Source organism: Nilaparvata lugens, chromosome Y (assembly GCF_014356525.2).
Source record: "Nilaparvata lugens isolate BPH chromosome Y, ASM1435652v1, whole genome shotgun sequence".
Classification (NCBI taxonomy): Eukaryota; Metazoa; Arthropoda; class Insecta; order Hemiptera; family Delphacidae; genus Nilaparvata; species Nilaparvata lugens.
Genome location: NC_052519.1, coordinates 517228 through 533652, shown reverse-complemented (window position 1 = coordinate 533652; position 16425 = coordinate 517228). Strand labels below are relative to the sequence as shown.

The following is a 16425-nucleotide window of genomic DNA, read 5'->3' as shown; positions in this document are numbered from 1 at the left end:
CGGGAAAATGGGATTTATATTTTATTACTTTCCTCGCCCTATTTCCATAGCTAAGAAAAGTATTGCTTTCCGAAAAAATTAAGGTACCCCAATTTCTAAATTTCTATACGTTTCAAGGTCCCCTGAGTCCAAAAAAGTGGTTTTTGGGTATGGTCTGTATGTGTGGTGTGGTGTGTGGTGGGTGTGTGTGTGTGTGTGTGTGTGGTGTGTGTGTGGTGTGTGTGGTGTGTGTGTGTGTGGTGTGTGTGTGGTGTGTGTGTGTGTGTGTGTGTGTGTGTATGTGTGTGTGTGTATGAGTGTATATGCGTCTGTGTACACGATATCTCATCTCCCAATTAACGGAATGACTTGAATTTGGAACTTAAGGTCCTTACGATATAAGTATCCGACACGAACAATTTCGATCTTATGTAATCCAAAAGGCGGCTAAAATGGCGAAAATGTTGTCAAAAACTGGGTTTTTGCAATTTTCTCGAAAACGGCTTCAACGATTTTGATCAAATTCATACCTAAAATAGTCATTGATAAGCTCTATCAACTGCCACAAGTTTTATATCTGTAAAAATTCCAGGAGCTCCACCCCATCTATGCAAAGTTTGATTTTAGATTCTCAATTATCAGGCTTCAGATACAATTTAAACAGAAAATTCCAAATTGATAGATTGAGCATGAAAATCTCTACAATTAATGTTCAGTAACAGTTTACCTATAAGCTCGAAATTCGAGAGAAAATTTTATTATTTCAATTGCAAACTGTTGCCAACTGTTGATTCTATTAAATCATTCACTATGAAGAGATAGCAGACCTCGTGTGTCTCCAGCGTTATAGTCCTGTCACCAACTGGCTTGGATCTTTGAATAGTAGACTTGAGATGCGCGGGAACACTAGCGTCAGGTGATAAATTTTCATAACGGCAAGGAAAGTTGTGTGAGTGCGCCACACCAGATTTTTATAATGAATATTCAATTACGTTTTCAACCTACAATTATTGTACAAATGGCGATCATTTGAATGTTGCAATTATTGACCGAGCGAAGTGAGGCAATTCTCTTTATGATTGAATGTTTAAATGTTTATATGTAGCACATTTACAGCGAAACGCGGTAATAGATTTTCATGAAATTTGTCAGGTAAGTTCCTTTTTAAATTGTGCGTCGACGTGTATGCAAGGTTTTTGGAAATTTTGCATTTCAAGGATAATATAAAAGGAAAAGGGAGCCTCCTCCATACGCCAATATTAGAGTAAAAATCAGACTATAGTATTATTCATCATAAATAAGCTGTCGAGTGAATTATAAATCGCATGCCATGACGCATGCAACTCGATATCTCTATGTAACTCGGTAAAACATCAGCAGCTGTGTAGACTATTAATTGCATGCCTCATTGAATATAATTTTTATGCACTATTAAATGAACTATTGATCGCGTGCAATAACGCATGCAATTAATAACTAAAAGAACATAGTATTGTCTCTCGAACTTTCTCTGCTTTGAACTCGGGCTGTCCTGTTCGCAGTATGTCTTGAAGATCTAGCTTTTGATGTTAGCATTATTGATACACCAACCCCAACAGCCATTAGCCGTTTTCACACCGATATCTCGCCGACACGACATACAGACAGGGTTTACTCTGATGGACAGTATAAGAGGAGGCTGCGCTTTATAACTGCGCGAGTTCTACTGTTCACAGAACTACTAGTTCAAATGCTAATGAATTAATCATTATTATTAAACGAAAATCCAAATTAAATGCTGTAATTCACCCCGAAGACTTCTGCTACTGCAAATATTGACAACAGGGTAAACAGTTTGATGGAAATTCAATGAGCGCTACTATTCAAGAATTATTTGTCAGCCCGAGAATCGAACTCAGTACCTCCTAATTGCCGGTCAGGAATGCCTACCTTTACATCAAACTGACAATCTCTGGATAGCAGCGCTCATTTTATACAAAGCCAAAGACCTTAAAGATGCATACTTAGACACTTCTTTAACGTCTTTGTACAAAGCCATAGCGGCCAGCTAGTCTACAGATCGAAATTACAGAGATATTGCAATTATTCAAATGCTAATGAATAAATTATTCTTATTCTTATTATTATTATTATTAGTAATCGAAAATCCGAATTGAATATTAATAATAAATTATAAATTAAATTAAATCCCTGTTGTCAATATTTGCAGTAGCAGAAGTATTCGGGGTGAATTACAGCATCTAATTTGAATTTTCGTTTAATAATAAATATCGGGGGACCGAGCTTTGCTCTGGGATGTGAAAGCATAGAAAATTTGTAACGAAAGATTAAATTCATAGTTTATATTTATTTATTCATTTTCTCAGTCGTACAATTATTTTTACAGTGATATGAGGAGGCACTTACAGGCCCAAAACTGTCACTTTTCAAATTAATACTACTAGTCCAAATCAAAATCTAGGTTAAGCTACTATCACCAAAATAACAATTTATTCACACTTCAAAAAACAAACACATCATCAATAACAAATATATAAACTATGAATTCGATTTAGAATGATATGTTTGCTACAATATTTGTTAATATACGATGTATCACTAACAGCATTTAGTTACTATTTTTGACTTTCTGAAGTAAACATGTTTTCTAAGAAAAAGAGAATAAACGAAAATAAGTTTCTCTTGCTGAATTTTTCTTCTCGTGAGATCAGCTGGATGATCTCACACACATGCACTCGTTCACTCTCTTCCATTACGGTATCGACAGACGACAAAATTTGCAGCTGTTTTTCCAAGGACATATTTATCCTTTCAATGTCCTTCAGCTAGTTATCCAAGGGTTGAGACCTAGTACAATCGAATCTTCATATCATAAACCTACTTTGTTCCAAATATCGTGAATATCGTTGGAGCCGTTTTCGAGATCCGTTGAACAGAAATTTTTATACCCATATAACCATATTATAGCCACATAACCAGATAACCACATAACCATATAACAGACCATATATATATATATATATATATATATATATATATATATATACAGAAATTGCTCGCTTAATATTATAGGATAAATTCATTAGCATTTTAATAATTGCAATATCTCAGTAATTTCCAGATGGCTATTGAAACATTGATCTAACTAAAGCATTATATTAGTGTCAAAGACCGAAATCTGCGTTTCAGTTCATTATCATATGTGAGAGAGAGAGAGCCCGAAGGAAAGGGTATGTTTGAGAGAGTGATGTGGTTGAGTGGGAGTAAGAGATTTCGATATAATTATAATTATGCTGTATGGTGGGTGAGGAATCATAGTGTGTCCCTTATGCGACACTCATAGGTATATAATATATAGGCTATATATATATAATAGTACTAAAACCATATCCATCGATTTTGGAAGCGGCATGTCTCCCCATCTCATTCGTTTGAAACAGCATCTATTGTCTAAGGGTGGTGAAAGAAGTTTTTTGCATTCCATAACAACAATCTGCAGACTGACGTCTCGGGTATTAGAACACAACGGCCTTGCTGTTCTTGTTCTTGGTACCTTATACAAAAGGGACCTCATAATACAAAAAGAAATCAGTTGCCGGACAAAGCTAGCGGAAGAAGAAGAAGAAGAAGAAGAAGAAGACGACGACAGGTGGTGGAGAAGAAGAACAAGCGAGAAGTCGAAAAAGATAATAGAAGAAGGAGACAGAAGAAGAAGAATAGGAAGAAGGTGAAAAATAATAATAAGAAAAGATATAGATAGGAGAAGATTATAACCGTTAATTACACTATTGTATCTATGACCACTCTTTTGACGAATTGAAAACTTATAAATTACTGGTGGTACTCTCATACTTCATACAGTAACAGTCAGGGTTGTATTCAATATCGTTGGATAACATCTTTCCATATTGTTTCATTCATCTAGAAGTATATAATCTGTTCTTTCTTACATTGATATCAATATATATAAGTTAATTTTACTGCAGTATCAGAATTTGTCCTGAACAATTAAATCACATTGAAATAGTTATTTTGGAGTTTGGTAGAGATACATTTACATGGAACTCAATTTATTCATTAAAGGCTATCTACATAATTCTAATAGGTTCTGATAATCCATAATGATAAAATAGGTGTTGAATGAATAAATGAAGCCTAACAACTTGAAATATATTGTTCTAATTATTTAAGATTAAATTGATTCTACCTCGGTGCTAGTCAGCTTCACATTTGTACATGTATCATTGTATTGAATTATTAAATATTTGATGATTTTGGTAAAACAACATTTTAATCCTGGACTAGTAGTTCTGTCAACGGTAGACCTCGCTCAGTTATAAAACACAGCCTCGTCTCATACTGTCCATGAGAGTAAATTAATCCTGTCTGTATGTCGTTCGGCAAGATGTCGGTGTGGAAAAGGCTAATGGCTGTTGGGGTTAGTGTATCGAAAATATGCTAACATCAAAAGCTAATCTCCTTTAACACACTGGCAACAGGTCAGCCCAACTTGAAAGCAGAGAAAGGTCGAGAGAAAATACTATGTTTACTTTCCGTTATTAATTGCATGCGTCATTGCATGCAATGAATAGTCAACACGACAGCTGATTTTTTACTAAGTTACATTGAGATATTAACCTTCTAGTCGTGACCCTGGGTCCGAGGGACCCAGCAATCCTTTTTTTAGTTATAATTTTGCTTCCGTTCACTTTACTGTATATTGTGACCCATGTAAATTCATGTTAGTAGACACTTAAACTTGATGTAGAGTGTTAGTGCTCTGTGACTTGTTGTTTTCGTGTGAAATGATGCTTTTGGTTCCCTGGGACCCAAGGGTCACGACTAACGTAACTTTTTTTCATTTTTTCAAATGCACATTTTTATGCAATAATGATTGAATTCAACATGTACATTTTGAACAGAGACTTCGAAGAATGGACCAATTGACTTCTAGATCTCTATTTCAATGACATTAGTGATGATGAGAATAAATTCATAGTTCAAGATAAGTATACTGACCCTGAGTAGGATGATAGTGAAACCTATGAACTTCAAGTGATCCTAGGGGTACTAGACCTCCCCTAAAAGTAAACCTTATTTTTTTCATGTTTCTAGTAGAGTTTCATGTAGGTATCAGGATTTATAGTAGTATTCATCACCATGATTGTGCGTAGATCCTGGGGGGACACGGGGGACGCGTCCCCCAATATTCTATGGCTATGTCCCCCGGAAATTTTTTTCCAAGTTTTTAATTATGATAACACATTTTTATTAGTTCATTTTTCGCACAAGAATTTGGTATGATCTTTTCATTTAAGGAGTTCATCTATTATGTTACGATTGTTACCTAAGTATTTTGTATCTGAAACCCTCTTCAAACAAGGACAGTTACAAGAGTTACAATCAGAGAGATTTAAGACTTCGTTTTGAAAAATGTAATTACTCATGAAATTCATGTTGATCTTTGTAACACAGTTTTAGCTATTTACATCTTTGTATGTTTTGTGAGTGGAGAACTTTTTTATGGCTATTTAGCTATCCTGCTTTGGTTGGTAATCAACAAACATGCAACTAATGCTGTTTTTTTGTAAATAATTATTTGTATTTAGTAAAACTTAAAACCATTAACTCGGGTTTTTTTTTATTTACCCACTAATTTACCTCTGCCAAATAAGAGGATTTAAAACGGATTTTAAGTGAAAAATCATCATTTTATTAGATATTTTTCAAAAAAATCCTCGCTGGGGGCACCCCCGAGACCCCCCAGGACTAAGGGCAGGCCCCCCAGGCACCCCAGTACGTCCCCTCCAATGTCAAACAGCTATCTACGCCAATGTTCATCACTATAATTTCATAAGTTTTGCAAATATTGTGCAACATGAACTTGAGGGTAGGGTAAAAACTACCCTAAGAGTGGACTATGACCTTCAAATTTCTCTCCCATCTTTTTTCTAGTGTTGCATGTGAGATCCATAATATTGTATTCATCACTATCATTTTTTGTTCACTTTATATAAAATAGTAACCAAACGTTTTTTTCCACCACCCTAAAAATGCAAGGTTTTATAAATTTATTTTTAAAATTTTAATAAAGATCGATTTCTGCTTTCCTACATTAGTGCTCGTTGCGTTCATCGATAACCCTTGGACATATTAGAATCATGGAATAACATTATATCTTGAAATATATTGAGATATTCAATATGAAAGAAGCGGGTTCCTGGGACCCAGGGTCTAGACTAACGTCGGGAAAAAATAGGGTCAGGACTAGAAGGTTAACCCTTATTGCATGCAATTATAAATCCACTCGACAGCTGATTTATGATGAATGATTCTATTCTGATTTTTACTGTAATATTGGTGTTCGAAAGAGACTTTACCTATTGTATTAACCTTAAAATGTAAAATTTCCAAAAAACCTTGTATATACATCGAGGCACAATTTAAAAAGAAACATACCTGTCAAATTTCATGGTAATCTATTGCTGCGTTTTGCCGTAATTGCGGAACATATAAACATAAAGAGAAATGCAACGCCGTCGACTTGAATCTTAGAACTCACTTCACTCGGTCAATGAATCGAAATTTTAAGAAACTACAAATATCCTGGATGAAAAGGGGAATCAATTGTTATGTAGATTTGAATCTGAATGTCTAGGATCCACTAAACAGTCTACTGAATTCATCATTTTTTCTCCACAGGAGAAACGTTTAAAGCTGGCTGGCATCAATAATGATGTCACCACATCATTTACATATGTAAATTATATATTTATGTATGTCACGTGGATTGAAGGAGAGTTGTTTGTCACGTTGTTTGTTGATTGAAGGAAGATTCTATTTTACTATTTAAATAAATCATAATGTAATTTACTTATCCATTTCGAGATTTACATAGTGATTATAAGTAGGAAATGAAATGTATAGCAAACACTTCAGTTGCTATGTAGGCCTACTGTATTGTATTCTGTAGTGTATTATTTTTTACTAAAGTGATGAAGTATCAGAAAATACTATCATTCAGCATTGTTATGTATTATTTTCAATGTCATTTTTTTTCTTTCTTTTCAATAATTTAAAATTTTTTATTATTTCAAATAAGTAGATAACTTAACTATTGTTTGTTTTTAATCATATTATTGTATTATTTTTTGTATTGTTATAATACTTGATAGAGAGTTGAGTGTAAGAGAGGGTCGACTGCACCCTAACTTCGCTCTCTAAGAAAAATAAAGGCAGTCATTCTATTCTATTCATGTCACCATAATATATATGTGTATATATATATATATATATATAATATATATATATATATATATATATATATATATATATATATATATATATATATATATAATATATATATATATATATATATTAAAAAACAATGACATCCAATTTATTAGAGCAACTAGAATGCCTTCATCTTTATGTGTAGGCAACACACCACACCAACCTTGTTCCTGTGAGACTGACCTTGTCTCTGTGACACTCAACTTGTTCGAATGGGACTCTACCCCTCTTCTTGTTCTCCTGACACTACTTGTTCCAGTGAGACTGACCTTGTCTCTGTGAGACTCACCTTGTCTCTGTGGGAACTTGTTCCTGTGAGACTGCCATTTATAAAAATACTTGTTCGTATGAAACTTGTCTCTGTGACACTAATATCGTTCAAAAACACTACTTGTCTCTGTGAGAACTTGTCTCTGTGATACGGACCCGACAAAATCGGTTCCAGTGGACGACCCACCTAAGGTCTTGTGCAAACGGCCCTTAATGTACTGCCAATCCTGGATTGAATACTGTTGCTGCTTAGTACAACCATGGAGTGATCCGTGGTCTAGTGGATAGAGTGCTTGTGTAGCAGCATAGAGATCCCGGGTTCAAACCCCACTCAGAGCCAAAAGTTTTTGAACAGGTCACTCCCGTGTTATCGGATGGGCACATTAATTGTCGGTCCTGGCTGAAGTATGACAGTCGTAAGGCCCATTGACGGCTCAAATGATATATCCAGACGAGGTGGAACTTCCGTCAGGGACTCCCCACCAATAAAAGCCATACGAATATTATTATTATTATTAGTACAACCCTGCATAACTGATGTGTATTAGTCGATGAAATGGCATCTCTCAACGTAATCCTTACAAGAAATGTTCTATAGTATTTTATAGGGCTCTATCATTAAATTTTCATTCTAATTCGTAATAAATAATAGCCCATTTATTTCTTTTGCAGAAGAGAAGGACGAAAAAGTGAGTGAAGATTCAAAAGCCAGTATAGCACCTTGAAGAGAGACGAGATGGAAAAAAGTCAACTAGTTTTATATCTGACTATTTATTGGTGTTTTTCATCTGCCAGTGATCTCTGTGTGGAAGTGTTTTCAACAAATTGTTTGAACTACTCAGCAATTGACTTCTAGAACACTGGAATCTACCTTCAAACGACTTTCTCTTTCATTCCTTTTCAGAGATAACAAAGTCTCATAATTTTAAAAGCATTCTGTTATTCAGTTTGTTGGAACAATTGCATTTGAAACCAAAGTAGATAATACTGTTTTGATATTGTAGCTATACGTTAGTGAATTTTACACTGTTGCTATCAACAAACTTCCTATGAAATGTTGCCAATTTTCATCGTTTCTCAAAAATTTTCTTTCGTGGTACCCTTGAAATTATTCAGAATAAAACATTCAAACGGTTTTTTCTGTATGCAAAGGTTTAGAAATTGTGAGAAAAGTTGATGATGGAACTAAAATTGAAAACAAGAATTGGTTGAAGCAGGAGTAAAGGACTTGGATATAATCATTAGAAAATTCGATGCAAAAAGAAACTTTGTTTCAGAAGTCGAGAAGAAGGGTAATGCTGCTGAAATTGATAGTCACTTGGTAAGTAATAATGCTTTATCTGTACACAAAGATTCAGAAATCAAAAAACCTTTCAGCAAAATAGAAATTAAAAATAAGAATGCAGTGGAAGCAGGAGGAAGAGACTTTGATATAATCATTAGAAATGTGGATCAGAAAGGAAAAGTTGTTTCAGAAGTCGAGAAGAAAAGTAATGCTGCTGAAATTGATAGTTGCTTGGTAAGGAAAAATGCTATATCTGTATGCAAAGATTTAGAAATAGTTAGAAAAGGTGATAACATAACAGAAATTAATAATAAGAATGCAGTGGAAGGAGAAGGAAGTGACCTAGTCATTTGGGTAATTGATGATAAAGGAAAACTTGATCAAGATATGAAGAAAAATGCTCTCTTACAAAAAAGTAAAGTTGACCACACTTCTAACAATAGAAAGGATACGAATCCAATTGGTTATTGAAACAATTGACCTGTGCGAGAGTGAAACAATTGTTCCAAATGTCACATTGACAGAATCTCGTGCTGAGCCCACTGAACGTGACATGAGTAAAAAAAGTGCAAAAGTTGCAAAAAGTATTGAAAAGCAACCTAAAGTGGAAAGAAAAATTTTCCCCATGATTAGCTTCCGAAAGATAGAGCCAAAACCCACTACTCTATTTTTCGACCAAGGTACATCAAAAATGTTTTTCCGAGTTGATAACGCTGAAAGCATACTCAATGTCAAAAAACTTCAGACACCGAATTCCGCCAACAAACTGAAGCAGTTGAAGTGCATAACCCTGTAATCACAACACGAACTCAAGCTAAAAAACCAGCAACAAATCAAATTCAAGCAACAAAAGTCATTGAAGCAACCAAGTCGACCAACCAAGTTCAAGTCCTACCAACTACAAGTTCGAGTTCAGCATCTAAATCCACTATACAAATGCAAGCTAAAAATCCAGCAGCAAATGAAATTCAAGCAGCAAAAGTCATTGAAACTACTAAGTCGAACCAACCAAGTTCAAGTCCTACCAACTACAAGTTCGAGTGCAGCATCTAAATCACTATACAAATGAAAACTAAAAATCCAGCAACAAATGAAATTCAATCAACAAAAGTCATTGAACTCCTAAGTCGACCAACCAAGTTCAAGTCCTACCAACTACAAGTTCGAGTTCAGCATCTGAATTCACTATACAATTTCAAACCAGAAATCCTGCAACAAATAAAATTCAAGCAACAAAAGTCATTGAAACTACTAATTTGATGAACAAAGATCAATGCCTACCAAAAGTCATTCAAATACCCAGATTTTTAATTCCAAATGCAGCAAATAGTTCCCCCATCCAAATTCAAGCCCTACCAAAAGTCATTCAAATACCTAGAATTTTAAACCCAAACGCAGCAACCAAACAAAGTTCCGGTCCACAATATTTGCAATTGTCTCCGTTAACAGATGGTCAAGAGAAAAAGTTCTCCATACAGCATCTGATACTGTATGATGATGATGATACGCCCCAGTTGGCTGGTGAGAAATCGGTCGGACTAATGAAGCAGAACCCTTCAGACAAACCAATGACTAACGTGGTACAAATTAATGGCAAAAAGTTTCTACAAACACTGCCCAGTACTTCATCACTGTCTGCCACAGAAATACAGAGTATGTTGAGTAAGGAAAATAATAAAGTCCTGATATTGATGGGGAAGACTGACAAGATGGTATCTTTGCAAAATAATCAAAGTGTGGTGAGGTTGACTAAAACACTTGGACTGCAGGCAACTCAATCGCCCACAAACAGCATTCAACCTCTATCATCTTCTCTTAATTTACCAAGTGATGTGTCCAAGTTAACAACGACTGTAACACTGAAGGAAGCTCCATCAATATCAATCTCGAATCTTGCTGAAAGTCAGTGAGTCAACCAACTTCTGTACAGAAACTAACACCACCGGAAAAAGTTTCACCATTCAAAGTAGTGTTGTCTCAAATCATGCAGAAAAAAACGTCAGAATCAACCAAAAGCTTTGAAAAACCACCGAAAGTGTCTAAAGGCAACCAAACTAAATTACCGAAAGTAACGATTAAAACAATTCCAAAAAAAGTTTCAGTCACTGATTATGCTGAAAATATGTCGGATATACAAAGCCTCGAAAAACAACCGGAATTGCCTCAAGGCAACCAAACCAGGTACCGAAAGTATCGACTGAGACTCTGAAAGAAGTTTCACCACTCGAAGCATCCATCATGAATCATCATGAAAATATGTCACATCCAACTAAAACTCAGAAAGAAGTTTCACCACTGGAAGCATCCATCACGACTCATCCTGAAAATACGTCACATCCAACAAATACTCCGAAAGAAGTTTCATCACTGGAAGCATCCATCACGACTCATCCTGAAAATACGTCACATCCAACAAATACTCCGAAAGAAGTTCCACCACTAGAAGCATCCATCACGACTCATCCTGAAAATACGTCACATCCAACAAATACTCCAAAAGAAGTTTCACCACTGGAAGCATCCATCACGACTCATCCTGAAAATATGTCACATCCAACAAATACTCCGAAAGAAGTATCATCACTGGAAGCATCCATCACAACTCATCCTGAAAATATGTCACATCCAACAAATACTCCCAAAGAAGTTTCACCACTGGAAGCATCCATCACAACTCATCCTGAAAATATTTCACATCCAACAAATATTCCGAAAGAAGTTTCACCACTGGAAGCATCCATCACGACTCATCCTGAAAATACTCACATCCAACAAATACTCTGAAAGAAGTTTCATCACTGGAAGCATCCATCACGACTCATCCTGAAAATACGTCACATCCAACAAATACTCCGAAAGAAGTTTCACCACTGGAAGCATCCATCACGACTCATCCTGAAAATACGTCTCATCCAACAAATACTCCGAAAGAAGTTTCATCACTGGAAGCATCCATCACGACTCATCCTGAAAATACAACAGAACCTATAAGAATCCCGAAAAAACTACACAGCAAGAGAAGACCGAATTTGAAGTGATTGAAGCTTTAAAAAACAATCCAGAGTATATGTTCTCTTTCAGGTTATCTTTTAGTAATGATGATTGGTAGTTATTTATTTCTATATCAATTAATAATAATAATAATAATAATAAAATAATAATAATAATAAATGTTTATTTCCCAAAAAACTAAAACTACAACATCAATTACAAAAATATCAGATAATTACAATATTACATACATAGTTAGTTACAAAAGATTCTTATAATGTGTTCTCTACTTGTTTAGTTTTTCTGTGTGGAAATTGACCTACTCCACTATGGCATACCATGTTCTAGAGTAGGTTTTGTTAGTTTTTTGTGTGTATTATCAATAGTTAGTATTTAGTAAGTCATTAGGTGGTTAGTTGTTATTTGAAATAATGTTTTCTATGTTCTGTCTTCCTTTGCTCATCAACCAATTGTGTACTATTGCTTTGAACTTTCTAGGAAGATTAATCTGTTTAAAGTTTGCAGGAAGTAGATTATATAATTTTGGTGCTAAATGATTGAAATGTCTCTGGTATAGTGCCTTCCTTGCAACACTGGTGATGAGAAGATTCCTGTATCTGGTGTTGTGGTTGTGGTTTCTAGTTTGAAATGTTGTCGGGTTCTTGTGTAATATGCATAGTATCTCCTTGGAGTAAAGCTGACTTCTTATTGGTTCTGTTGTATTTTCAGGATGAGTCGTGATGGAAGCTTCCAGTGGTGAAACTTCTTTCAGAGTCTCAGTCGATACTTTCGGTACCTTGGTTTGGTTGCCTTGAGGCAATTCCGGTTGTTTTTCGAGGCTTTGTATATCCAACATATTTTCAGCATAATCAGTGACTGAAACTTTTTTTGGAATTGTTTTAATCGTTACTTTTGGTAAGTTAGTTTGGTAGCCTTTAGACACTTTCGGTGGTTTTTCAAAGCTTTTGGTTGATTCTGATGTTTTTTCTGCATGATTTGAGACAACAACTACTTTGAATGGTGAAACTTTTTCCGGTGGTGTTAGTTTCTGTACAGAAGTTGGTTGACTCACTGACTTTTCAGCAAGATTCGAGATTGATATTGATGGAGCTTCCTTCAGTGTTACAGTCGTTGTTAACTTGGACACATCACTTGGTAAATTAAGAGAAGATGATGGAGGTTGAATGCTGTTTGTGGGCGATTGAGTTGCCTGCAGTCCAAGTGTTTTAGTCAACCTCACACACTTTGATTATTTTGCAAAGATACCATCTTGTCAGTCTTCCCATCAATATCAGGACTTCATTATTCCCCTTACTCAACATACTCTGTATTTCTGTGGCAGACAGTGATGAAGTACTGGGCAGTGTTTATAGAAACTTTTTGCCATTAATTTGTACCACGTTAGTCATTGGTTTGTCTGAAGGGTTCTGCTTCATTAGTCTGACCGATTTCTCACCAGCCAACTGAGGCGTATCATCATCATCATACGGTATCAGATGCTGTATGGAGAACTTTTTCTCTTGACCATCTGTTAATGGAGACAATTGCAAATATTGTGGACCGAAACTTTGTTTGGTTGCTGCGTTTGGGTTTAAAATTCTAGGTATTTGAATGACTTTTGGTAGGCTTGAACTTGGATGGGGGAACTATTTGCTGCATTTGGAATTAAAAATCTGGGTATTTGAATGACTTTTGGTAGCATTGATCTTGTTCATCAAATTAGTAGTTTCAATGACTTTTGTTGCTTGAATTTTATTTGTTGCTGGATTTCTGGTTTGAATTGTATAGTGAATTTAGATGCTGACCCGAACTTGTAGTTGGTAGGACTTGAACTTGGGTCGACTTAGGAGGTTCATGACTTTTGTTGATTGAATTTCATTTGTTGCTGGATTTTTAGTTTTCATTTGTATAGTGAATTTAGATGCTGCACTCGAACTTGTAGTTGGTAGGACTTGAACTTGGTTGGTCGACTTAGTAGTTTCAATGACTTTTGCTGCTTGAATCATTTGCTGCTGGATTTTTAGCTTGCATTTGTATAGTGGATTGATGCTGAACTCGAACTTGTAGTTGGTAGGACTTGAACTTGGTTGGTCGACTTGGTTGCTTCAATGACTTTTGTTGCTTGAATTTGATTTGTTGCTGGTTTTTTAGCTTGAGTTCGTGTTGTGATTACAGGTTATGCACTTCAACTGCTTCAGTTTGTTTGGCGGAATTCGGTGTCTGAAGTTTTTTGCATTGAGTAGGCTTTCAGCGTTATCACTCGAAAACATTTTTGATGTACCTTGGTCGAAAAATAGAGTAGTGGGTTTTGGCTCTATCTTTCGAAGCTAATCATGGGGAAAATTTTTCTTTCCACTTTAGGTTGCTTTTCAATACTTTTTGCAACTTTGCACTTTTTTTTACTCATGTCACGTTCAGTGCCTCAGCACGAGATTCTGTCAACGTGACATTTGAACAATTGTTGTACTCTCGCACAGTCAATTGTTTCAATAACCAATTGGATTTGTATCCTTTCTATTGTTAGAAGTGTGGTCAACTTTACTTTTTTGCAAGAGAGCATTTTTCCTTCACATCTTGAACAAGTTTTCCTTTATCATCAATTACCCAATGACTAGTCACTTCCTTCTCCTTCCACTGCATTCTTATTATTAATTTCTGTTATGTTATCACCTTTTCTAACTATTTCTAAATCTTTGCATACAGATATAGCATTTTTCCTTACCAAGCAACTATCAATTTCAGCAGCATTACTTTTCTTCTCGACTTCTGAAACAACTTTTCCTTTCTCATCCACATTTCTAATGATTATATCAAAGTCTCTTCCTCGGAAAGGTCAGAAAGAAGGTTTCCTCATGGTTCAATGTTAGCAGATTTTCAGCCAACCAGCGAGACACCCTCTGAAGTCCAGTCTCGGCTTCTCTCCAGGTCATCTCCCAGGTTGGTTCAGAGAACAGTATAACAGTATCATCTGCTAAGGTGGTGATTGATCCATTTATTACCATGTTGCATGATGGATTTATGTAGAGAAGAAAAAGAATTGGTCCTAGTACTGTTCCTTGTGGCACTCCAAACTTTACAGTCAGCTTGTTGCTTATACATCCATTGACTCTGACACATTGTGTTTGGTTTGATAGGTAGCTCTTGAAAAGATTCCATGCGACTCCTCTTATTCAATAGTTATCAAGCCTTGAAAGAAGAATGTCATGTGACACCATATCAAAAGCCTTCTTTAAATCTAAGAATACTGCTAATGGTTTTTCTTCAATGTTTATTTTATCGACAATCTGAGTGGTCACATAGTGGATAGCATCATTTGTACTGCGACTAGATCTAAAACCATATTGGTTTGGCAATAGAAGATTATTTTTTTCAAGAAAGCTGATCAGTCTTGTTTTGATACAAGTAGTAGGTTATTGCGGCTACTGTGCTCCAATCACAGAGCAGTATTTTAATTAGGGGGCGGAGCCTAAGCCCCCAAGGGGAATGTGAATTAAATGAGATCCCTGAATTTTGCTACTGTAATTCGTTAGGCTGGTTAAATATTCAAATGCGTTATTTCATTGATGATAGAACAGATGAAACACTGATAAGATAAGATTCACGTTTGAGACTATGAAAATGTGTGGAGAGTCAGCAATGTTGTATAAACCATGAATTCAACTTTTTTACAGAAATCATGATGAGCTCGTTAATTGAGGAGAGAATAAAACTATCAAATACTTTAGCTTTGAATGATAAAATGATTGTAATAGTAGTAGTAATACTTGTAGAGGTTTAAGGAATAAATGTATTAGTTGTAAGTTAAAAATAAATAAATGTAAAATAACTATAACTATCGACAAAAGTTTGAAAAATGAAGTTGTTATTGTACAAATTTTTGATCATCGTATACCATATTTAATGAATATAAAGTATATACTTCAAAAATGTAAAGATTTATCAAAAATGAATGCTGTATAATGTTTCTCATTTTATGTTGATTTATTGAATAAACCAAGCTACTCTAGTTGTGAAGGTATGAGTAAGTTCGAATAATGTATGAAGCTGGTTTAGTCTGATTGAGTATATATACACATATAATCGATTGAACAGTAGTAAGGAAGCCTTCAATACGGTATTATTCAACTCCAGAACCTCACAATATAACAACCGACGATTCGACTGAGTCGCCTATTTTACTAGCAGCACGGCATAAGTAGGCCTATGTACGTGTAAGCACGTAGTGTTCTTTCCTCTGTGCTAGCAGACTTTGGTAGCGGAAACAGTGATAAGACAGGGCTACCAACGAAACCTGGTACTGTAGCCTTAGACCAGTTATAGAATAGACACGTGGGAAGTCTAGCCTCTGAAGCCAACATCTACAACCAAATCCACCCATCTTGACGTCACAGCCAAGCTAACAACAATGCATTGTTCAAAAAATGTAAGTTACAAACAACAAACACTCACATAACAAACTCAAAAAGTTTTCTATTATCTCTTTACGTGCAGACGTCATGCTGTGAGGTCAAGATGGGTGGATTTGGCAGTTGATGTTGGCTTCATCGACTTTCAGTATGAATCATTGATATAGAGAATAAGATTAAGAAGAGCAAGTCCGCTATGAT

The 16425-nt window shown here is 35.4% G+C and overlaps 1 protein-coding gene across 1 annotated transcript in view; it reads left to right on the top strand.

The window, feature by feature from the left end:
• Positions 1 to 8618, top strand: part of LOC120355206 (histone deacetylase HDAC1-like) — a 28334-nt gene extending 19716 nt beyond the window's left edge. The window contains exon 3 of the mRNA XM_039443541.1: positions 8215 to 8618. Coding sequence (XP_039299475.1) covers positions 8215 to 8267 — 53 coding nt within the window. The 3' untranslated portion in view covers positions 8268 to 8618. The remainder of the gene's footprint in view (positions 1 to 8214) is intronic.
• Positions 8619 to 16425: the final 7807 nt, after the last annotated feature.